At 44.2% G+C, this 25,553-nt stretch overlaps 1 protein-coding gene across 5 annotated transcripts in view; it reads left to right on the top strand.

Moving 5' to 3' along the window:
* The window catches only part of RARB (retinoic acid receptor beta), a 794,130-nt gene that overhangs the window by 640,248 nt on the left and 128,329 nt on the right, over window positions 1-25,553 (top strand). For all 5 annotated transcript variants that reach the window (XM_036851911.1, XM_036851915.1, XM_036851914.1 and 2 more), the window contains one exon: window positions 5,498-5,646. In XM_036851911.1, coding sequence (XP_036707806.1) covers window positions 5,498-5,646 — 149 coding nt within the window. The remainder of the gene's footprint in view (window positions 1-5,497; window positions 5,647-25,553) is intronic.

The following is a 25,553-nucleotide window of genomic DNA, read 5'->3' as shown; positions in this document are numbered from 1 at the left end:
ATGCAGTCACTAAACAAAGCTCAATAAGACAACAAGTAAGCAAGGAAATAAATAAAAGCAGGAGGCAAAAAGCAGATCTGAATTAGTCCTCAAAGACTGCTTTTCCCTGAACTGAAATCACGGCAGGATGGCTGGAGTGCGGTTGTTTTCTTAAATGACACAAACCTCTTTTCCCCCCCTGGGAAGTCTACAAACTGCTTTTTTGGCCTGCCTGAGATCGCTGAATGAGCTAATACAGGACACGTTGTCTGCTGGGCCTGCAGGGTTTTTGAGCAAAAAATTCATCATTCCATAGACTGATTGTGCTTGCCTGGAAGAAGGCACAAAATGTTTGACGTCTCTCAAGGGCATTTGATGAATCTAACTCTCATTTAAAGGGACTAATAGATTATTGATTTAAGCAGGACGACAGCGAACAGATCAACAGCAGGCACGCTGTAGCTGTCTTAAATGCCAGAACTGACTCGTGAAGGGGGCCCTGGGCTATCCCCCCCGCCTTGTTTCCCACTGTCTTTGGGGCGGCAGTGACGGGGGGCACCAAAGGGCAAGAGGCACACTAATAAACTTGGCCGAAGTGTGTTTTTGCTACATTACCAAAAAGGCCAGAGGTTGCACTGAAGTTCAAATCTGCTTTTATACTGATGCCATATCCTGGTTGTAATCCTAGAACTTGCGTTGGCATGTTTGCTTAAAGCTAGCTTTGGCAATCTGACGGTACCACGGAGATTTTTCTTACTTGCTTTGCATTGTTCTCAGCGTCACGGGCCACACAGAGGAAATGAAGGACCACCAATGATCTATTTTGAGGGGATATTTGAATATATGTAGTCAAATAGTTAATGCTTTACCACCATTGGGAAAATTTTTCCAAAGATGATTATTTCTTGTCATATGTAAGTCTTTTCTATTTATGTTTGTCTGGGATGCACACGTGGCATTTGTAGGATTCACGTTACAAACCACAATAGACGGAATCAATTCATCCTTCAAAACACAGCCTGGTCACCTCCTCTGGGAAGCCTCCCTTGATTTCTCTGAGCTGAATAAGGCTTATAGCCCTCTCTGTCATATCATATCATATCCGTGTTTCCCAAACTGCTGCAATTTGGATTCACCTGGGAATACTTTTTTAAGAACACTGATGCCTGGCTCCCACTCCCAAGCATTCTGCCATAATAGGTCTAAGATACTATCTAAGCATTAGGATGTTTAAAAGCTCCCCAGGTAGTTCTAACATACAGCCAAGTTTGAGAACCAGTGTATTATATTATAATTGTTGGTTTACTCTCTATTAGGCCAAACTTGTCAAGGCTAAGGGATTATACCATGTACTGTCCATAGCGTGTAACACACACTTGGTATGTTATAGTCAGGGAATTAAATGTTTGAACACACCGGGCTTCCCTGGTGGCGCAGTGGTTAAGAATCCGCCTGCCAATGCAGGGGACACGGGTTCGAGCCCTGGTCCGGGAAGATCCCACATGCCGTGGAGCAACTAAGCCCGTGTGCCACAGCTACTGAGCCTGCGCTCTAGAGCCCGCGAGCCACAACTACTGAGCCCTCGTGCCACAACTACTGAAGCCCACGCACCTAGAGCCCGTGCTCCGCAACAAGAGAAGCCACCGCAATAAGAAGCCCGCGCACCACAACGAAGAGTAGCCCCTGCTCGCTGCAACTAGAGAAAGCCCGCACGCAGCAATGAAGACCCAACACAGCCAAAATAAATAAATAAATAAATAAGTTTATGGGAAAAAAAAAAGATTGAACACACCAACATCCATTGTACAAATATGGGAAAGCACTACCAGTGAAATAACCACAGCCTTAATAAAAGTCCAGAGCCCTCGCTATTGATTGCTTCCAAATAGAACATTTTCATCCGTACAGCTGTTGAGGGAAAGTTTTCTGATTCACTCCTTGGTTATAAGTGACTCTCATCTATAGAAAAAGGCTTTCGATTCTGAGGTCTCCCCGCTTCCATGTGCTTTGCCTGAGTTTCTCGGGGATTAGATTGCCTGCATTTCAGTTTCCTCTCTTTGGGAGGGGGAGAGGCTGGACCCCCTCAGTACATGGATTTGAAGCTGCATATTTATGGAAATTACCACCCACGTTTGAAATTCAGGGCATAGCTCTGACAGCTGAATCCAGACCTAACAGAATTCTATTTACAACCTTCCTAGACAAGCCAGATTAGCTGTTCTACACGAGCCAGTAGAACATGAAAATACACTCTCCCCACATTGCACACAATGCGGGATTGCTCCTCGTGGTGACAACACAGTTCGGTCCCTAGGGGGGAAGTAGAGGCACACAAATAAAACCAACCAGAAAGTTCTGGGAGGCGTTTAGGGGAGGACACTTATGTTGAAATTAGGAGCGTAAATTGACACAGCCTTTCTAGAACTCGCAACGTATTCTTAAATAGCCATAACTTTTGAACTAATAATTCCACTTCTGAGAACTTAGCCTAAGGAAATAGTCAGAGATGTGCTGAGATTAGCTACAAAGATATTCATCATAATGGAATGTTTTGCGGGAAAAATATTTATTGACAAGGAAACAAACTCATGACACAGTAAGTTAAACAAAGTCCCAAACAGACTCTACAGTATAATTCCACTTTTTAAGGTAAACAAACTGACCAAAGACATTTATACGCATAGTAAAATGTTTTGAAGGGTAGATGCCAAGATAACAGTAATTTTCTCTGAATGAAAGGATTGTGAGTAATTCTGCGTGTGTTTTCTTAGGTTTTTTTTTTTTTTTCAGGGCTCCAGAAGCATTTAATTTTTTAACGTCTCTGAAATCAGGCTGTGTCTCACAAGCACTGATGGGTCATAATTTAATTGGCAGTACTTTTTTGTCTTTCTTAATGATACATAGAATAACATGCATTTTATAATCTATGGTGACTCAGGATCAGTGACACCCAGTAATGACAATAGTAACAGCAGTAGCAGCATCTTAGATTTTTTTATTGCAATATAGTTGATGTACCATATCATATAAGTTACAGGTGACATTATAGTGCTTTACAATTTTTAAAGGTTATACTCCATTTATAGTTATTATAAAATACTGGCTCTATTCCCTGTGTTGTATCGTTGTAGTTTATTTTATATTGTTTTCTTAGATTTTTAACAAAGAGTGATGTATTATTTTGTACTGCTTTCTTGTCGATGCCATTATGACTCATTTGCTTTCAGTGAAGCTGATTGGTTTAGGGGGAGGCATGCTTTTGCTTTTGTAGCTTGATAGCTGATCTGATGAGCTCTCGTGACATCTTCGATGCCCACCTTCCTGTACCACCCTTGCCACAATTGTGCTGAGCTACCCAGTAAAGACAGCGCTAGATTTATCTACTAGACCTGCCTAACTCTAATGAATTCATTCCAAGATTCTTCTGAATTATGACAGTACTATAATTATAGTTGATTCTATTCCAAAGGGATACTTAATTAATTTTAAAGGAAGCCAATGAGTATGTGAAAGCCACTTGGTTTCTAATTTTACCATTTAACAACTTAGAAGGGCACTTAGGGCTTGGAATGAAGACAAGTAAGGAAAAGGGGAAAAGCTCATGTATTAATTCAACAAATATTTATTGATTACCCACCTACTATGTGCCAGCGCCTCTTCTAGGCCTGGAACAGAGTTGTAAACAATTCATCTAAGTTCCTTGGTTTTACAAGACCCATACTTGGGGGGGTAGCACAGGTAGAATATAAAATTGTACACAAACAGACTTTCTAAATTTAGACACTAGTTAGGGTATTATAGAAAATAAAATAAAATAAAATAAAATGAGATATAGTGACCAGGAGTGGGAAGGGGCCTTTTATTTAGAAAAGTCACCCGTGAGGAGGTGACGTTAGCTCTAAGATCTAGGAGAGAAAAGGGACTAGACGTGTTAAGGTCTGAGAACTTCCAGGTAGGGAGAATGGTCAGCACGATAGCCGTAAGTTGGTACGAGAGCTTGGCCTGTTCAAGAGATGGAACAGAAACCAAGCGTTTAGAAGTCAGTAAATGAGGAGAGTCATTGAATTCAGTGATGTTACTGAAGGCCCATATCATGAAGAGCCTTGCTGGGCACAGCAAGGCTGACTTTGCTCTCATCGGTGACTGTTGGAGCGTGTGAGGGCTCTCGGCAGGCAAGGGAGACAGAGTGATTTTAACTTTGGAGCAGTTATCTGACTGTGCGTGTGCAGAGGGGACCCTAGGCCGGAAGCGTGGGCACCGGGAGACCAGTGCAGAAGCTTCTGCAGTAGCTGAGGTGAGAGATGCTGCCGGGTTGCTGGGCTGGCCTGGCAGCAAGGTCTCAGACAAGGATGGATTAACTATATGTGTAAGGGGCAGAGCTGACTTGCTGAAAGTTAGGCTATCGGACAATCCAGTGGGTAGAGTAGCTAATCTGGGAGATGGTGAACAGTGGAACAACTGGAAATTTTATACTCTGGGAAATATACTGTGTATTGTAAAGTGATTGGAAGATTCTGGAACATTATTTGACCACTTTTCGCCCCTCCCTTCCCCACTTCCTCATCCTTTATGAGCAGTTTTGCCTGTAATAGGAACAGGGCCAGGTCTTGCTTTGACATTGAGCATAAATCTGGAGAGTAGGGATGGGAGAATACCTGGATCTTAAGTTCTGTAAATTCCTATTCCTCGTGGATTTTGGGTGGTTAAATAATGAGATGGGGGATCGCGTGTTTGTAAGTCTAGAATGAAGAGCAGCGTCAGGCTGTGCCATCACTAATGTAATGCAGTGCTTTTCAAACATTAACTGTACGTTCAGTCACCTGGGGGTTTGGTTAAGATGTAGATCTGGCTCCTTGGACCTGAGCTGGGGCCTGATACCGCGTTTTCTAACAAGCTCTGACGTGGCGCTGACACTCCTGGTCCAAGGAGGACTCAGTAGCAAAGGTCTCGCCGCCACTGCTGCTAGTGAAGCTCAGCTCTGGCCGCGTGCTGACGGCCCTTTCCGTGTCCTTGTTGAATGGCTGCTTTGGGCATTTTCTTCCTTTGTCCTAAGGAAAGTTCCTTTTGGTTAAGTGAGAGACAGGGTCAAGCAGGTCATTTCAGAGACTCTAACTGAGCTGGAAGCCAGGGGGAACAAGAGTCGAAAGAGCCCTGGGTGTGCAGTGAACATCTGACTTTGTGTCTTGGCTTTACCACTGCCCAGTTGGTCTTGGACAAGTCACTGCACTCCTTGAGTTTCTGTTTCTCTTGAAGGTAAGATGGTGATAAAATCATCTCCGTCACGGTGCCACGGTGCTCTGCAAATGAGAGAGACGTACGGGATTGCTTTGTAAACTGTCAATACCACGTTAGAGTCAGGATCGCCCTGCAGTGCCTACACTGGCAGCTCTTTTTGTGGGCCTATCCTTGCTATGTTATTGCTGAATTGGGGGCAGAGGCCTGTGAACTCACTGGTGAAAAAGCAATGAACTGAAACACGCTTTCTCTTTTTTTCTCCCCCTTCCCGTCTCCACCGTAGCGATTGAAACACAGAGCACCAGCTCCGAGGAACTGGTCCCGAGCCCTCCGTCTCCACTTCCTCCCCCTCGAGTGTACAAGCCCTGCTTTGTCTGCCAGGACAAGTCATCGGGGTACCACTATGGGGTCAGCGCCTGCGAGGGGTGTAAGGTGAGTGCCCAGCTCCAGGGCTGGGCTGCTTTGATGTCTTGTCACGTCACCTCCAGTCGGTGTGGTGCTCTGGGTTGTGTGTGATGGTTTCATTTCTTCCTCAGAGCTCACTAGTTAATTCAGAAACTTCTGCAAATGTCTGATGGGAGCCAAATGTTCTAGGGCCCTTACAATAACCCGTAACAGTTCTTTTCAGGTCGCGAGAGCCTTTGAAGGAGTCCTGAAAAGCATCCCCTATTTCTCTTTAGAACATGCCGTCTGGTGTCTTTGTAGTTTTATTTCATTTTTAAATATGACTGACAATCCCCTGAATCAACTTGCAGAGAATCCGAGGTTGAAATGGGGATTTATCTTCTGGCTGTTTCCTCAGCCCTGTGGCCTTTGAATTACAGTTTGATTTTCAGCCTGTGGGGACTTGCTACTGTGTGTGCCTGTGTCATAAATTCAGGGGAGCTGGATTTAAAATTCCAGCCTACAGAGTCACGGAGGCTGAACATGTGTCAGAGAGCCTATGTGGCTGCTTTGAATCAAGCTAGACAATCGTAATCGAGTCCAACAGGCTTAATTAAGTGAAAGAGCTTCTTATTTTTTTTAAAGAGAGAAAAGAAACAAAGAATGACTTCACAGGCAAATCCAACTCATCCACAGACAGTCTTTCAAAGGATCCGTGGCTGTCTTGAGCCAGCCCTTCCCTAGATACACGGCTTCTTTCTGTTCCCGCCGATGGCAGTTCAGGTGTGCTGTTTATGCATCAAAACTGCATGATGCATTGATCACTGCAGACACGTTGGAGCATTACAGCCTCCTTCCCCGCCCCCAGCTGCTCCAAGGCATTTTGTATTTAGCTGAGCAGAGTTAGTACTTAACTGCGTGCATGGGTCAGGAGCTAGTCTGTGACAAACCATCCTCAAAAGGAATGGCTTGAAACCACAGCCTTTTTATTTATTTATTTTTAACTTTTTAGTTTATATCGGAGTACAGCTGATTCACAACGTCGTGTTCGTTTCAGGTGTACAGCGAAGTGGTTCAGTTATACGTATACACGCATCTATTCTTTCTCAGATTCTTTTCCCATTTAGGTGGTTACATCATATTGAGCAGAGTTCCCTGTGCTGTACAGGAGGTCCTTGTTGTTGAAACCACAACTGTTAATTTGGCTTACAACTCATGGGCCGGTGCGCTCGGCCAGGTTCCTCTGGGGGTTTCGTGTGGTCCTAGCCGTGCTCCACACGGACCGGGTCCGCCGCAGGTTAGCTGGTGGGCTCTGCTTCTGAGGGTACTGCCGGTTGGTGGGGGACCTCTCATCCCGTCGGGCTGGCCCCAGTTATTTGCAGGCAGGGTTCCAAAAGAGAGAGTCGGGCTACACAAGTCCTCCGGAGGCTCGGAAGGGACACACTCGTGCTTCTGACACATTCCAAAGCAGGTCATAAGGCCAGTCCGTACTCAACAGGTAAGAACATAAACTCAACTTCTTAGCAGGAGGAGCTGCGAAGTCACAAGATAAGAGGCGGGAATACAGGGGGAGGACAGCTGGGGCCGTTTTTGCATTCGGTCTTGCTCACAGCACGTCTGATGGCCTGGGAACACAGAGTGGACCAGGACCTGGGACCCGGGACCCGGGACCCCAGCTGCCCCTCACACACAGCCTGGCACATCCTGGGTGCTGAAAGATACAGCTTGAAGAAATGCCTGAGTGTCAGCCCCTCAAAGAAATTATGCGAGGTTTCCTTCCTTTTCGAATCATTTGAATAAACGTGAATTTGTTTACAGGGTGAGGCCGGTTGGAGAAGTTCATTACAGCCTTAGGAATATCTCTTCCTCTGGGGGTGTGTTGGTTTGAAAGGAATGCCCCTTCTTCCAGTAGCCTCAGATATGGTGGTCAAGGAAGAGAACACGGCAACCAGTTGGCAGCTGGATAAAAAGCAAAGCGTCTGTGCATCTAATTACTGCTTTATTATTGGTAACCCCTCGCCGAACCTACTTAAATTTATCCCGAGATCTGGGAAGGTTTCAGCAGAATCCCGGTTCACTCCGTCCATTTGTTGTGCAATCTATAAATAAATCATTTTCTAGTGCTCATTTGGAAGTTAAATGAAACGACACTCCTTTATTTCAAAAAACTTTGTCATCTCATGACCAGAAACCTTAATGAGGGACGTTATAACTCAGTTTACCTGCTCCTTTTATGTCCTGGGAAAAGAAATTATCCAGCGTGTCTTCTCGTGCCAGATCCCAAGCCCTACCTACATATTAAGCAGTTTCACACTCTGTACAAACTGTTTTAATCACCTCTTAGTCAGCTAATTCCCTGACCTCTTGTTTTAATTTGGGATTCTGTCTCTTTTTAGGAAAAAACCCAACAAAAATAAAACCCAGAGCAGCACAAGCAACTTTGATGAACTTGGTAAAGCTGTTCAGGGTCCTATTGGGGTGTACCTTTTTAATAAAGAACTATAAGCCCAATAAGGTCAGATGAGCTTGCCAACCAGTTGTCCGACTAAAGGGTTTTTGAACTATGGGTGGGTCTCTGAAAATGTGGACTGCCTTTCCCCCTGGTTGCTGAGGAAGACTGGTCTGCATTTTGACTTGCTGGGAAAACGTGACGAAATTCATAGAACTGAAAAACATGAGAAAGCAAAAGTATAATGTGACAGCCAAAGGAAAAAATATATAACTTTAAAAAAAATTAAATATAACTTTTGTTATCATTTTAAAAATTACCAACACAATGCAGAATTTATTACATAAAAAATAGAACATTAAAATAACTATAGTTCTACCCTGGGAGAAAAACCCCTGTTAAACCTGTTTTTCTATTAGTATGTGCATATTGTTATTTTTGGTGTTTTTTTACAAGGATAGAATTTTATGTTGTATACTGGTTTTAACTTTCTTTTTAAATTTAATAATCTTTCATGACCAAAGTTTAAACAACTGCGTAGTTTTTATGGCTATGCCATTAATGTTGTGGTTTATGGTTATATCATAATATATTTCATGAATCCCCTGTTGCACAATTGAAGTGTTCTCAGTGTTTCTCTACTGTAAATAATGCTTTAATAAATAGCCTTTATGTTTATCTCTGATAATTTACTTAGGATAAATTAGTAGAAGTGGAATTTCTAAGTCAATGGCTGTACACTTTTAAGGCTTAAACAAATTTCCAAGATGCCCTCTAAAAGAGGTATATCAATGTAAGCTCTGTTAGTCTGTAAAGAGTTAGTATTATTGAAGACTATCTGTTAGAACTCTCTCCCCGTGTTAGTCTGTAAAGAGTTAGTCTGTAAAGAGTTAGTATTATTGAAGACTATCTGTTAGAACTCTGTCCCCGTGATTATGAGGTAACGAGTCAAGAAACAACTTCTCTTCGGGAATTCTGCCTATCTTTAGTTTTGTTGTTTATAATGGGCCCCAGGCATGATACCATTTTGGGCTACCAGCAGATACACCATGGGCCCCCAGTTGACCTATAAGGGCTGGCCCATCCTTTGGCTGGAGATCAAAGATCACTTCTCTGGGCTGGGAGCCCCTGCTGTAAAGTAGGATTCCCAAACAGAACCCAATTTACATCTTTAAAAAGGAGTATCCACAGTAGCTTCCGCCTGTCGTGACCAGAATGACCGTATTGACTATTGTTTGGGGAAGAGAACGTTCTGTCTCCCTAGGGACCAGGCGGCAGTATCGGCCTCAGAATTTAATGAGTGGGTTGTGGGCTACCTCTGGGAACGGCCAGTGGCTGCTGTGCTGACACAGCATCAACAGGGCATCATAACCACCAGCTGTACCATAGTGATGTCCTGTTAGGGGACTTCCAGCTGAACAGGACAAATGGCAAATTTTTATAGGGGACAAAGGGTACATAAAATGAACACGTGGTGTAGTTAGCCAAGAAGGTTTAATGATATAAAGTAATAAAGCTGATTTTCAGGTGTCTTGAAGAAACAGTCTCATTGCTCATAGCTAGAATTTATGCACAGTTTTGGCCTTTATCCTATTTACATTTCCATTTTTGTAGCTTTCAAAGAGTATGGAGTCTAGAGTGAGAATACCAGGATTTGAATCCTAGCTGGGCTACTTGCTAGTTTTGTGACCTTGGGCAAGCATCTTTCATTCTCTGTGTCTCTCTCTTTTCTCAATTGGAAAAATGGAGATAATAATACCGCCTACCATCCAATATTGTTGTGAGGATAAAATGAGTTACTATAGAGCATATACTTGGCACATAGTAAGTGGTATATCTGCTTAGTTATTGTTTGTACTGTCATGAACTTATTATAATTATTTTTGCACACAGTCATGTAACATTGGTTATAATCTCAGTATTCCTTCTTGTAATGTTCTTTCAGCAATTCCCTATTCCTTTGTACCCAAATCAACACTGCCTCTTTCCTTCAAGACTCAGGTTAAGACCCAGCCATTGCGTGGAACCTCCCCTGATTACCTAGTACAGGAGTTGTTACAAATTGATTCTGTAAAGAGCCAGACAGTAAATAGTTTAGGCTTCAAAGGCCATATGGTTTCTGTTACAGCTACTCAACTCTGCCATCGCTGCATGAAAGAAGCCATAGACAATATGTAAATGAATAGGCATGGCTATGTTCCAATAAAACTTTATTTATAAAAACAAGCAGTGGACCATGTTTGGCCCTTGGGCCTAGTTTCCTGACCTCTGCAGAAGTACATGGTGATATGTCCTGTTTTTAGTTTCTAAAACTCAGAAGCTGATGGCCCAAAGCATTCATGTCAGAGGTGGCGGCAGCTGTTTCTGGTGGACTGTGGGCCTAGGACGGCTGCTCCCCATCCCTGCCTGCCCGGGCTCCATGGCAACAGCTTCAGGACCACTCTCCCTATCAGTTGTTCCTCCACCTCTCATTCCTGCTCAGCTCCCACCTCCTTATCATCCAAAGCCAGAAATTAGCAATTTCCTTATAAGTGAGCTACTTCCAGAAACACCTGGCACCTTACTTTGGAGAGGTTTGTGGGATGTATTTTATGATCTTCCATATCAGTTAGCTTTTCCTGCCTAACAAAAAGCTCTAATGCTTGTTGGCTTAAAACAAACGACACTTATTATTTGTTACTTATTCTGCGCAGAGCTTCTTGTCTGGGCTGGCTTGGCTTGGGCCAGGCAGGCCTAGGATGGCCTCACACACATGACCGGGGCCTTGACAGGATGACTGGACCCTCTCTCCATGTTGCTGCTCCTCACCCGTGAACCTAGCCTGCGTTTGTTCACGTGGTGGTGGGCAGGTTCCCATCAGTAAGACAGGACAAGCACCAGTGTGCAAACCTCTGGTTGCCATCGCATTTGCTAATGTCCCACTGGCCCAGCGTGGTTAAGCCTGGATTCAGTGGGTAGAGAAGCGAACACCACCTCTTATGGGGAAAAGTGGCAGAGTCACCCTGCAGAAGGGTGAGGATGCCAGAGCTGACATTTGATGACATACCTTCTTGTATCATGCCCTGGTTTTGTGCAGAATTCTCTTCCAAAAACTATATTCCAGGGCCGCAGTGCTGGGCGCCAGAGATACAGCAGTGGACGTGACAGACAGGTTCCTTCTGGAACAAGGGCAGAAGACAGGCAAACAATTTAGAGTTGGAAGAAAATGAATAGGATGGTCTGGTAAAGAATAACGGAGGGGGACCTGATTTGATAGGGAGTCAGGTGAGAGCTCATGGCTGCGAAGGAGCCGGCTATGTAATGGGGTATTTTAGGTCAGAAACTGAACTTGGATTCTAGGGCCGTTTCTTCCCTTCTTTGTTGTGTCCATTAACTTCTCTGGGCTTCAACAAAGCTGTGAAACTAAAACAAATCCACAAGTTTGAACCCCGTCCTAAGCCAAATGCAAACACTACAACAGTGAACCCAGTAAGTGCACTGATTTCTTGTTAGGAATAGCTTGTGTGGCGTGGGAGTCCCTGGTGTTTACAAGTCTGGGGTGAGTAGGGGGGGAGGAAAAAACTGCTCCTGTTGGATGCCTTCTCTGTACCAGGCATGGGGACATTTTATACTCATATTTCATTTAATTCTCACCACAGCCCTCCAGGGGGTTAGGCTTTATGACCACCATTTTAAACATGAGAAAACTGAGGTTCAGAGAGGTTAAGGAACTTGGCCAAGGTCACACAGCTGGATTTCAATCCTAGTCTGTTTGGAAAATTCCTCACTGCTTCAGCCACACTGAAACAGTGGGTAGGAAGCGTGGTGTGTTGTGTGCCAGTTTGGGGGTTTCATGGGGCAACAAATGAAAAACAAAAACAGGTGGGAGCGTACTTCAAAAGAGAAACAACCCTATCGTCTTGATCATTTCATAAAAGAAATGACATTTTACATCAATAAGTAAAAGAAGGAAGAGCTTGCAAGGCAGTCTTTCCCAAGGAGGGACGGTTAACACACGGGCTCCACCCATGGGCACACTCCCAAATGGTGCTGAGTCCTTGTTCTCTCCGCTTTGCCCTTGGTGGGTGGAAACTTCCCATCTCTGAGCCAGCGCCCAGCCCACGTGGGGAGCCCATGAGACACAGAGGGATGCTTGATCGCGGTCACGCTGGTAGCCTGCTATTTAAAGCAGCCTTGAAGAGTGTAAACTCCACCAGCCCCCTCAATCCCTCAGGGCTCACTTCATCCATTTTCTTATCTGCCTTTGTTTTCCTTGCCTCTGAAGAAGGAGGCGCTCATCTCCAGGGCAGCATTCGGCCGCTGGGCTGGTTTGGGGTTTTTTTCCTGGCAGACAGCAAGTAGTATGCTCAGTACAAAGAGTTTTGCAATCAGGAAGATGGATGTCTGCACTTAATTTTAGAGCTCCTATTAAATACTATAAACGTGCTTGGTGATTTTATTTGACCGAGGCCATTTAAGATGACATTGTTTTTTTGTTTTTAATCAGCATCCATAAACATGAACATTATGCTCTGTTTGGAGACCATTCTGGGCTCTGCCCGCCCTTCACAGTTGCTTCTGCTTAGGGGTTTGCTGCAAGATCCAGTCCCAAGAACAATATAACACACGAAAGACAATAACAAAAACGGGACAATGTCTGCATGCTGTAGTAGCTAAAGCTGAATTATGAAGCCTGCCATCAAGTTCATGATTTCAGTCCTTGATCCAAAAAGAGTAGGTCCCCTCATAGGCCCAAAGAACTGTCCTCCTTTATAAAACTGGCCAACAATGGAGAACTTATTTATTCTCTCACTGATCAGACATTTACTAAACACCTTCAATGAGACAGGCTCTAGGTACAGAAATTAAAGGTTTTTATGTATTTTGTTCCCAGTGTTGTGTCCCAATGTTTAGAAAGTACATAGAACAGTGCCTGTTAAATAATAGGTACATAGTAGAAAATTTACTGAGTGAGAGGATGAGTGTACGTACGGGCAAGGAGAAAACAGTGCATGTGCCGTGTGTTGTGACACTGGAGGTTGCAGGGCGTGACGGGTGCAGAGAAGGAGACTCGAATCCCTCTGACACTTCCAGGGAAGGCTTTACAGAAGAGGTGGTTTTATGGATGTGTGAGCATTTTCCAGATGAGGCACGGGAGAGGAGCGTTCCAGGAAGAAATTAAAGACCAATCTGAAAACAAGGGAACTTGGGATAGTCCGTGAAGAATTGCACGGAAACGTGGAAACTTGTCCCTTCTCTTAAGGTTGGTTTTGCGCAGCCCTGTGTAGGCATCTGGGGATCAGTGGGCATGAAAGGTGCTCAGGAGGGCTCACTGCTGTGTTTCCTCAGAGCAGCCTTCTTTGGCACCCTCATTAGGTCCTTCTCTTTCACGTGTTCTGTTGTTCTCCTTTGTTGCACTTAACCCAGCTGTAATTAACTTACTTTTTAATTAATTTTTATTGCAGTATAGTTGATTTACAATGTTGTGTTAGTTTCTGCTGTTCAGCAAAGTGAATCAGTTATACATATACACGTATCTGCTCTTTTTTAGATTCTTTCCCCATAGAGGCCATTACAGAATACTGAGTAGAGTTCCCTGTGCTGTACAGTAGGTCCTTGTTAGTTATCTATTTTATACATAGTAGTGTGTATATGTCAGTCCCAGTCTCCCAATTTACCCCTCCCCTCCCTTGCTCCTTGGTGACCGTAAGTAAGTTTGTTTTCTACATCTCTGACTCTGTTTGTTTTGTAAATAAGTTCACTTGTATCATTTTTTTTAGGTTCCACATATAATCGATATCATATGATATTTGTCTTTTTCTGTCTGACTTACTTCACTCAGTATGACAATCTCTGTGTCCATCCATATCACTGCAAATGGCATTATTTCGTTCTTTTTTATGGCTGAGTCGTGTGATTAACTTATTATTATGGAGCTGTTTGTTTGCTCCCAGCCTCCTCTGTCACACTGTAAACTGCAGGAAGACTGGGGCTGGTCTCTTGTCCGAGCTTTACTACCAATGCCTAGCGTAGTGCTCTGTGCATAGTAGGGCCTGAATAAGTGTTTTTAATCATAAATTAGATCTAATTCTATAGTAATTAATATAGTAATAAATGACATGTAATAAATCAGATTTAATTCTATGGTAATGCACATAGTGGTATAATCTTATATATTCTATCTAATTATGTAATGAATTGCATCTAAATATATAGGGTTTGTGATTATATATCCATGAACATTTTTATGAAATTTATAAACAGGACAAGGCCTTGGGTGGCCAAAATCCAGCTCATTTCCTTAGTAATTTCTGCTTTTCACCTCAAGGTTAGCCCTTCACTGCAAAAGATATGTTCTTTTTGATACCGTCTTTAAGCGAACTCTTAAGGATTAGCAACTGGATCGATATACTCAAAAATACTGTGGGCTGTTAGTGCTTTACAAAAAAATAAGAATCTCAACATCTAGAATCTACCTTCATATCCAGAAACATCAAGACAGCTGAAATGACAGTCTGGCTATTTCTAGATTTAGTTCCTACAGAAGGAGAAAACACTTCTGCTGCTGGACAAATGTTGTTCTAACTTGAGAAATCATTTTGGATTGAAAAAGCAGGAAAAATCTGTCTTTTTTTTCCTTCTGATGTAGGAATAAACAGGAAGTGGAGGGTGAATTCTGAATTCTCCTGCAGTCCTATATTTTTTTTCCCATGTTGGCTGAGTGAGAATAGTTTATTTAATTTGGTGGCTTTACGTGGTTTATAAATTTTTTAACAGTTACGAGTTCATAAATGCTTGTTTAAATTACTTCGCCTGCTTGTTGTTTAAAAATATCTAGAACACTCTCATTTGCTTTTTTTTTTTTTTTTTTAAACAAGCTTCAAGTCTGTAATTTTTGGTAAAGCTTTCTCCCTTTGTCATACGTTAGAGAAACAAGCTCCGATATTCAGAATTAACCTGTTGACTTGAAAATGGTTTACTCCCAATGATGTCCCGAGTGTATGTTTCAAGGAGTTTTGGTCAATGAAAATAATTAGCAAAAAATCAACAATGTTTCTGACTTAAAGCAAGAGTGGAGCCGCCAGGGTTTTGGGGGGGTGCGGAAATAAGTTCCTTTTACAAAATTCCTGGAGACCATCATCTAAAAATGAATTGTGACAATGTATTACAATTTCACCAAACAAAAACAAGAATGTATTTTTTGTCAGAGAAATAAAAGTATATGGTTTGGGGTTTCCTGAGAGTGATAGAAATTATGACAGAAAATCATTTCTGTTTAAATAGGTTTTACACCATCCTAGGTTATGATTTAGTTACTTTGGGGAGATGAGTGTCTCCGCCGTCTCCCTAATAAACCTTTTACTGGAGAGGTTAAATAGGGAGCTTTCAGTTCTATAGTTCCTTCTCCTGGTTGAAGTCTTGGAAAGAAGTCATGAGGAGTGGAATCACCTGGCAAGGGCACTCCTGTTTTGTTTTGTTTTTTAATTTAATTTTTATTTTATATTGGGGTATAGTTGATTTACAATGTTGTGTTAGTTTCAGGGGTACAGCAAAGTCATTCAGTTACACATATACAAGTATCTATTCTTTTTCAGATTCTTTTCCCATACAAATTATTACAGAGTACTGAGCAGAGTTCCCTGTGCTCTACAGCAGGTCCTTGCTGGTTATCTATACATCGTAGTGTGTGTATGTTAATCCCCAACTCCTATTTTATCCCCCCTCCGCCTTTCCCCTTTGGTGACAAGGGCAGGCGCCCCTGTCCTGCCAGCCCCCGTATTGCTCTTCCCGAGGGCAGGGCTGTGCATGCCCTGTCTGCCCTCTGTATGGATTCCTCTCTCCTCACCTGCAGACCTGGATAAAATTACAGAAACAGGAAAAATGCCTCACACTTACACCGCCTCTAAGTGTTTCTAAAGCACTTTCACTTTACGGAATTCAGTTCAGCTGAGCTTTGCTGCAGTTAGGAAAAAGCCCTCCAAAATGTGCCATGTTTGGGACAGAATTTCCTCGTCAGGTAACCGTTCAAGGCCTGCGTCCCCGGCTGGCCCCTCCTCTCTTGCTCACAGTGAGTCGGAAGGCAGCCTGCTCCCCGTGCTACAGTTCAGTGTCCACTAGGCCCTTAGCTGCATCTGATTCCCGCTGGCAGACTGGGAAGGAGAGTGCAGGGGAGGGGAAAGCCAGTCCTGGGGGCGGGGGGGCGGGCACAGAGAACTGTCAGGACCCGGGCTCAGGACCCGGGCGCAGCACCAAGCCAGCTGCAGGAGATGGAGTCTAGCCATGAGCCTGGGGACAGACCAGTGGTTAGCGATAGGACAGCCATAGTGAATTTAGTGGAGAGCGGAGCGTTCCTGCCTTAGGTGTTTTATTTGATCCTCATAAAACTTAGAGAAGTAGGTGGAAGAGGTTTTTTTAAACTTCCATTTCACAGGTGAGAAAAACGCACCCATCTACCATTCACGTCCTTGATTTGGAATCTGTTGCTGAGCCTGACACGGTTACTGTGGAAACCAGCGAGGGTACATTATACAATTGTTCCCGTAATTTCCCCTGAATCTCATCAAACTATCTTTTCAAAGCCTACGATCCTAAACATCTTCATTCCCTAGTATGTTCGGTTCTGACGTTTTGAGAGACCGGGACGGCCTTCCCCAGTAGAGGGAGGCCTTTATCAGGGGTTCGATGGTAGTGTCAGCCCACAAGGCAGAAATCACACGTAGCCAGAATGACCCCAGAAAACCCCTTCGGCAAGCAGACGGCTGGAGATGGACACACGGCTCCCATGAAGGCAGCAAAGCCACTTCTTCCTCCAGCTTTGGAAGATTGCTAGCCCTTCTGTGGAGCACCGTGTGAGACAGTTGTTTTCTGTTTTTGCGTTGTACCAAAAATATGCGTCCTTAAGCACAAGAGTTACACGAGCACAACACAACGCTCGCGGCACGGAAATCACACATTTCTCTAGAAACATTTCCTTGTTTCTGAGTTTCTTTCATCATAATAGTTTCCTTGGGATTGGAATTTCTCTTGTGCCTTTTATGAGCTGTCTTTTTTTTTTTTTTTGGTTCAGTATTTTTCCGCTTCAGAAAGGTGGCTAGATGTGTCCAATGGATAAGCAATGCCAGAATGGGGGAAAGTTGTGTTCTCTGGACCCTAGAACTCATCCCTGAAAAATATCTAGAAAGGGGGATAAAAATCTGCGTGCATCTATCTCCCGCCCGCACAATGCTCGCATTGTCTGGGGTGCAGGGGAAAGGCTGGGTTCTGGCAGCCCTGCCCCATTAGAGCCTTGTTCCTTGTTCCATATTGAAAAGATGACATTCCTTTGCTAGCAACGTCCTGCCCGGATTTCTGGCACCAGTTCTGTGGCCGGCACTGTCGCCTGGGGCATTTTTGTTTGGGTTGGTTTTGTTTTATTTCAAAAGCAGCAAAGAGCAGGCTGCATAAGTGTACAAGGTGGAACTGTTTTTATAGAGCTTGTCGTCAGACTTCTCAGTACAGTCAAGGTGGCCTGTCTGCCAGGGTGTCTGCTTCCTATTCACTAGTGTCAAAATGTGAGAAGGCACATACAGTAAATTTAACTTATTAGCTTGTTCTCAGGTGTTGCTGAGACAGCCCTTGGGTTTTAATGTGGGCCCCCTCCTCCCTCGCAGGATTTCATGTAATGCTCCATTTATAACAGAGATCAGTGGATTTGCAGAATAAATATTCCAATAAGGAAAAGCAAAATCTTCAGTGACCCTCTCAGTTCTGCTTCCATGGAGGCTTTTTCTGTGCCTGGGAAAAAAAGAAAAAGAAAAATCCTTTATACTGGCTGCAGCTCTGAACTGGAGCATGTAAAAATGTACTTCTCAGGGTCTGTGAGCCTTAAAATAATGAGCGATGGAAAAATGTGAGGTAGGTCAGTGAGGGGGAGAAAACTTCGGTTTTATAAAGGATTTTCATGGTTAAACAAATTTGGAGAAACTAGAATGATCAAACAACGTGAGTTCTCCTCTGTGCTTTTGAATCTGAAAATAGCAGCATTCTCAGTACACAACACCACCATTCATACGGGCTGGAAAGTCCCCAAATCATGAAAATTATCCTGATTAGTCAAACCCAGCAGGGATCATCTGACTGCTCCTTAGGGAAATGAGAATTTCAGCGTGGATCTCACTTCTGCATTTTGTACTCAAACTGTAGACCAGCTCTGCTGCATCTGGGGACTTTGGAGTGTGGGCACACTTTCAGCCAAGAAATACTTTTGAAGGCTGCTGCCCTTGTTTACATTGCTCCTCATTAACGTAAAGAATTAGTCTCAGAATAATAGAATTTTGAGGAGGGCATTTTTTTTTTTTTTTGATATTTATTGGTTTCCACAGGCATGTCCTGCTGTGTTAGATGCTCCTTCAACTGGTTGGTCCCCTAAGTTAGAAAATGCATAGACCCAGTACTCCATGAGATGTCTTTTGACGGCTTCTATTCCACTTGAACGCACAATGTATCATGTTTATGATCTCATCAAAAACACTATGCTAAAATGCTTGAATAGCCCTTAGTACATTTGTTGAATTGAACTGTGATAGAAAAACTGTGACAGTTATTAGTCCAATGCCGGAAATTATGGGAAGAGGGTATTAGAAATCGATTCCACTAATTCTGGTTATTTGCCCCAAAATGGAATCAAATGTAAAATTCCTCATCCATTTGTATTTTGGTCTTAAATTATTTCCTGCTTTAAGAGTTAGGTGGGAAATATGTTCTATTTAAATGAGTATTTGGTGCTAATTCTTGCCTGTTGACCAAAAATTTGAGCCTCGTGTATATATTATACATACAGATATAGAACTTATTTCTGTAAATATTTGTGGCAGGTAGGATTCTGCACAAAATTGTGAATTATATCAAAGCCTAAAAGGGTCTAATTGTCACCACTAGATATATTTGGTTTTAAACCCAAATAATGAAGTTATTTCTTTCACTACACCCACGTGTGGGATGTTTGCACAGGGTTAATATCATGGACCCGGTGGTTTAAGAAACCTAAAATAGTATTTTTTAATTAGTAAATCTAGATCAGCATTCCTTTACTCTTTGATTCTGTCCCATCCATCTTATTCTTTATGAGCCCTGGGCCACAGAAATAGTATTCCTGGGACTTCCCTGGCGGTCCAGTGGTTAGGACTCTGCGCTTCCACTGCAGGGGGCCCGGGTTTGACTCCTGGTTGGGGAACTAAGATCCTGTAAGCCACGTGGCACAGCCAGAAAAAAAGAAGAAAGAAAGAAAGAGTATTCCTGTTGTCTACAATGCACACTATTAGAAATAAGAGCATTGGAGGAGAGATGAGGATGGTGACCTCCGAGGAGCTCACCTGTGCCTCTGTTACATCCAGGTGGGTGGGCCATTGTCAGTTACTTTAGCCACGCCCCCGTAACACAGGTGGAAACTAAAGGAGAGTGATGTTTACGTATTTTAGCAACTTGTTTTATTTTACTTATTTATTTTTAAATATTTTTTAATTAATTTGGTTTTTTTTGGCTGTGTTGGGTCTTCATTGCTGCGTGCGGGCTTTCTCTAGTTGCAGCGAGCAGGGGCTACTCTTCGTTGTGGTGCGCGGGCTTCTCATTGCGGTGGCTTCTCTTGTTGCGGAGCACGGGCTCTAGGTGCGTGGGCTTCAGTAGTTGTGGCACGAGGGCTCAGTAGTTGTGGCTCACGGGCTCTAGAGCGCAGGCTCAGTAGTTGTGGCGCACGGGCTTAGTTTCTCCGTGGCATGTGGGATCTCCCCGGACCAGGGCTCGAACCCATGTCCCCTGCATTGGCAGGCAGATTCTTAACCACTGCGCCACCAGGGAAGCCCCTAGCAACTTATTTTAAAATATTAAAGCTGAAATTCCTACAAGGACATATAAAAATAATGTAAATAAAATAGAAAAAAATGATTTAGGTACATTTGTGAAACTTCCTGTCTTCGTAACGCTTGTTTCTTTTTCGTCAAGCCGCCTGGGAGCAGGAAGTGTTGTGGGTATATGTTGCTCTGAGGCCCTGCTGGGATGCAGGCCACCTGTCTTCTCCCATCATGCAGGTCCTCTGTCTTACGGCCCTACCGAATCCAGTGGAAGGAAATGCAGCCCTACTATGTGTCCAGGAGAAGGAGGGTGGGCAGCGTTGGTGGCATCGCTGGTGCTCACCCCTCGGCTTCGAGAACCGCCACCACCGTTTCTTTTCCGTAGTCGTGTGGTTCTCAGTGCGGTTGCCTCGTACATACGGTTGGTATGTCTGGCTGTGTTCCCATGCGGCGCAGGACGCATTCCCTGCCCATCCGTATCACACACTACGGGGCCCTTGAGAAGGGGTTTATGTAAAACCCCTTGGGTAAGAACACTCCATCTTGTCTGTGCCTTCGGTTTTTTTAATGCCATTCTTCTCTGCCAAAAATGTTTCCAAGTCCCTTAAGCACACTTCCCAGGATAGATTTAGGAACAAATTTACGTTGCACCCAAAGTTGCCTGTCTCTGGACTGAATTTGGTTATACCATATCTGTCATTTTATTTGTCAGTAATCTCCCCTGCCTCTCTGGGAAACTCCCCACATTGAAGGGCAGATGCTCTCCCTGTCTTTATTTGAGAGACCCCGTCCTGGACCTACCGCTGTCCCTTTCTGTGGAATCATCATGTCTTCAGTGTGGCCTGTTGAGTCTTGGTTGACTTGAAGCAATGGCAGCCATCCTGACATGCCAGGGTTCCTGTAGTGGAGCAGAACTCCCTCTGTAGCACTTACTACTATTTGAGATGATTTCATTAATTGCCCACTTATTCACTGGTCTCCTCTTCCATTACTGTATAAATACCCTGAGACAGGGACTTTGTAAGTCTTGTCCTCTTCTGTATTTGCAGTGCCTACGACAGAGCTTGGCATCATGCAGGCACTCTGTAGATGTTCGTTGAATGATTCCGTAATAAACAAAATTGGAAGCGAGAGAGAAAAACCAGCCAGGATTAGAGCACAGTTGTGCCCCGTGGTTGTGTTAGCCCCTGCCCTGTAATAACTTGGGCCGAAGGGGCACAGGGAGGAAGAGAGGTTTCGGGTAATGCTGACTGAGTGTGTCCTAGCAGGCAGGAGAGGAAGAGCGACGGTTTCAGGAGGCATCGTCACCCGTTGCGTTGCCATTTTCAGGAGGAGCGTTCTCCCGTGCGCACTCAGGACCACGCAGGGGTGTCCACCGCACTGTCCTGCTGTCTCTGCCTTGCCGCCATCTGCCACACTGCTCCTGGCCTGGAACAGATGATGTAAGAGCAACGCTTGGGCTCAGATTCCCCACCTCAGGAGATAGACGGTGTGTTCGTGTCTGCCGAGGGTGACTGTTTTCTCATCAATTATTAAGGTCACTTCTTAGCCTCGCGTTGAACTGGTTTTGAATTTCAAATATTGGTCGTTTCCCATTCGTCATATACACCAGTGAGATAACAGATGCCTTCCTTTCATTATGAAAAATCCTGTAATTACTAACAAGTCCGGGGCATACCACAGTGAGGATTTAGGAATACAGTATCTCCTTCCTTTATGTAACACAGTTATTGTGTAGGTAAGACAGAGAGGGGAGAATCCCTTCTTCCTTAGGGCTTAATTTCTAAAATAAGTGCATGCAGTAAAAATTGCAAAGGGTTAAAGTGACCCTTAATCATCCAAACAGTGTGTGCCAGTTACCAGTGCTGCACAGCAAACCGTCGCAAATGTTAGAGGCATAAAACGGCATTTCTTGTTTTGCTCACAGACTTTGTGGGTCAGGAACGTAGCCAGGACACGGTGGGGATGGCTTGTCTGACCTCCACTGAGAAGACAGCGTCTTCAGTGCCTGAGGTCTGGGAGCTGGAACCCTTTGAAGGCAGCTTCAGTTTTGCATCTGGTGGTTGGTGCTGCTTGTTGCCTAGGACCTCGGCCGGTGCTCTGGCCCAGAGCCCTGACGCGGAACTTCTCAGTGCGGCTTGCGCTTCCTCACAAGAAGGTGATCTCGGAGTAATCAGACGTATTGCATGGTGGCTCAGAGGTCCCGAAGACAAGGGGGAAGCCCAGCGGCCTTTTATTCCTACTCTTGGAAGTCCCAAGTGTCCCTTCTGTCAGATTCTGCTGGTCATAGCAGTCACAGGCCCACCCAGATTCAGCGGTGGCGGGTGGGGGGGGGGGACGTAATACCCTCCTCTCGTGGCGGTAGAGCCCAGGTCAGTTGAGAAGAGCATCTGGGATGGAGGTAACCCCTGTGACCGTCCTGGGGAAATCCAGCCTGCTGCAGCCTGGGGTCTGGTCTGAACCACAGTTAGATGGCTCTCCCTGCAGTTGAAGAAGCCAGGGGAAGTAGGTGGCTTGTTCTTAGGAGCCTGTTGTAGGAAAAGCGTGCATCTTTATGCACTGGGAAGACTCATGGCTGACTTTGAAGAGGGGGACCCCAGAGAGACTAGGGCCCCGTGGGTTCCATCACCAATCTTGCACTTCAGGGCATGCACCCCCAGAGCTCAACGGCGGGTTGGTGTTTGGCTACCACCCACCTTGAAGCTGCTGTGAGCGGGTTCTTACTTCACAGGTAACTAAGAAAAATGACGTACACTTAGGGTGTACATAATGTCTGTGTCGACAGAGAGGGGAAAAAAGTAATCCAGAAGGTGCAAGTGAGACCCAACTCTGCCAGCTTCCTAGAAACAGGCTGCCTGCTCACCGCCCTGCCCTCCCGGGCTGTGTCAAGTCGTACGATTATCATCTTATTGATTCTAGGCGACTGAATGAATTTTGCTTTTATAAATGTGGGCTCTAATGTGAGATGTTCTCGTCCCTGTGCTTCCCGAGCTCCCTGCCAAGAGAGTTATTTATTCCTCGCTGGGCGTGCTATGCCTGTGCGTGGTCCGGGTGCTGAACTCCCATTGACTTCGGCTGAAATTCTCTTGGCCTCAGTTTGGAAGTTGTCTCTGGGCCTTTAATTACACCCTCTGGCAAAGGAGAAGGAGCACTTGAAACATGCATAAATTCTGTACATATTTCCAAGGCTGGGCTGTTTAAAAAATGCTGTCTGTCTTTCTTCTTCTTTTTTTTTTTTTTTTTTTTCTCTTTGAACTTGGACATGAATTTTTGTAAAGTACAGCATGTCAAGGGAAGGGCAGTGAGAAAATATGCAGGGGTATTTACTTAAAAATTACTCAGCGTATCCATCATGATGTGTTCACCGGTTTTAGGGTGGTATACCGTATACTGAGATGAGAGGTGTTTTACTTTATTTTAAATGGCTGCTTTTAAAAATCTCAACTTTGCTGTGCATAGTCTTATGCAATCCATGCCCCTCTCTGACCAGAGTTTTTATTTTCCTTTTTTACATTTCGCGATAGATTAAATTTGTTCCTATTTCAAATTTAAACACAAAACTGTGAAATATGCTGCATTTTGTTTGAATCCTTATAAGTAACTGAGTACTCACAGTGACTTTTTAAAGTATCAGATGTCATGGGTTTTAAGGAGATCTGTAGAATGCTGAACTGTTTCTGATGGCTTTTAACTGTGAAGCAGAATTGTGAGAGCTTGGAAATCTGCAGGTCCCTTGCTTGGTTTCATGGGGTTACCACCTACCAAGCCTGAGCTATCTCTGTAGAGGAGGCTGGACTATCCCTGACCGCAGAATTCACAGGCCGTGTTAATTGCACTGTATGTTTCCACCCCTCCACTGCTGGACCTTTTAAAGAAGCCACATGGAAGTGACATAGACTGATCTGACTTCCTCTCCCTACCCCCTTCATGCATTACCAGCAGTGCAGCGACCAGGGAGCTGGTAAAGAACTTTAATGGCCCACATACTGACCATATTCCTGAATCGCAAATGGTTGAGTGTATTCTTTGGAAAAGAGAGATTTGTATACTTTACAGCAAGCTCAGTCTTGGTGAGATGGAATATTGCAGTCCTGTGGTTCCTGCATCCCCTCAGCCTGAGCTAGTGATTTCCTCTGGCCCGGGAGTCATATCACCCAATTTGCGGGTTCATCTTTTGTAGAAAAAGGAAAATAACATCTGAGTGTTAGGATTATTTGAGAAACATACACTGTCGTGTGTACCCAGTGTTCCTTTAGTGAGAAAAGCACTTACCTAGCACTTACCCTGTGCTGGACACATATTTTAACTCAGTTAACCCTCACCACGGCTCTATGAAGAAGCTATAACTGCTCACCTTTGCAGGTGAGACCCCAGTTTGCTTCACTTTCTCTTTTCCTCTGATTCTCCACCAGTGACACGAGCCAGGTTAGATTCAAATGGGAGTTGAGGTTACTGACTTGCATCTTGAATATTTTCTGATTCATTATTCCTTGAGAGGCAAGGATGCATTTTGGTCATGTTTCATATAATTGTAGAGGTAAAAGTCACTACATATTCCACTCTGTTTCATTGAGTTTAGGGTAAAAGGATGCCAGATCATTTTCTGCAAAAATTAACCCCATTAAGAAATTGTGTGTACTTTTTCTTGCTGGAGTTCGTTTTACTATTGGAGTTGAGAATTTGGATGCCTTATGGGGAGAGCCAGGCAAGGAGGTGAATGATGCAGGCTAATTTGGGACAATAGAGAGTGGTGGGGAGACAGCAGCTGTCTTCTCATTGATTGCTCCCCTGTATCAGTGGTGTTCGAGCTGTAGCATGGACCGGACGGCTTGTTAATCCATAGATCGCTGGGTCCTGCCCCCAGAGTCTCAGATTCAGGAGGTCTGGGTGGCCCTGAGAGTCTGCATTTCTAACACGCTCCTGGGTCATGCAGGGTGCTGGTCCAAGGACCACATTTTGAGAGTCACTGCCCTATGGGAACGTGGGACTAGCGTTGCCTGGTTTTCTAGTATTTCTAGTGAATCTCTCAATTCCTTGAGGATTGTGGCTTTTTCAAGGTCTTTGTGGTTCTGCTGACATTTCGCTACTGAAAAAAACGCTCAGACCAGACGAGGATTAGGCAAGAAAATATTAGGCAGAAACATCAAATCAATCTCTTTTGTAATTGAAATCTCCCACTTTTTAAATGTTGGCAACGAATTTAAAAGTTTTTAAACGACTGTGCTGGCCACCACTAAGCCAAAATAAACATATCTGTTGGCTCAATTCAGCGTACAGATGAGTAGTTTGCAACTTCTGCTTTAGATGCTAAGAAGATATAATGGATGAGAAAGAAAGAATTCAGTTTTTTGAATGTCTTCTCTGTAATTAAAAATATCAGGAAAAACTTTAGCAGAAGAAAAGAAAAGCTAGTCCAGAAACCTACTTTTATAACTGTCCTTTCCTTTTATAACTGGAAGGGGAAATCCGTAAGTTGTTAAAATTATCAGATAGTTCCCTTGGTTAGGTGGATGCAGCCTGTGAGCCATGGTCCCTGTTGAAGCCTATAGGCCAGGGACGGGCCTGGTTCCTGTGAAGGATCCTAGCGGGGCAATGTCGCTCTCATCCTCACCTCGTCGTACCTGTGGTACCTCTCAGGCTTTTTTCTGCATCTCTCCACCCACATCCAACTTACTTTCTTTCCTGGCCTCGCCTCACTTTTT

This window comes from Balaenoptera musculus, chromosome 4 (genome assembly GCF_009873245.2).
Source record: "Balaenoptera musculus isolate JJ_BM4_2016_0621 chromosome 4, mBalMus1.pri.v3, whole genome shotgun sequence".
In the NCBI taxonomy this organism is placed as follows: Eukaryota; Metazoa; Chordata; class Mammalia; order Artiodactyla; family Balaenopteridae; genus Balaenoptera; species Balaenoptera musculus.
This window is presented reverse-complemented; position numbering and strand designations above follow the sequence as displayed.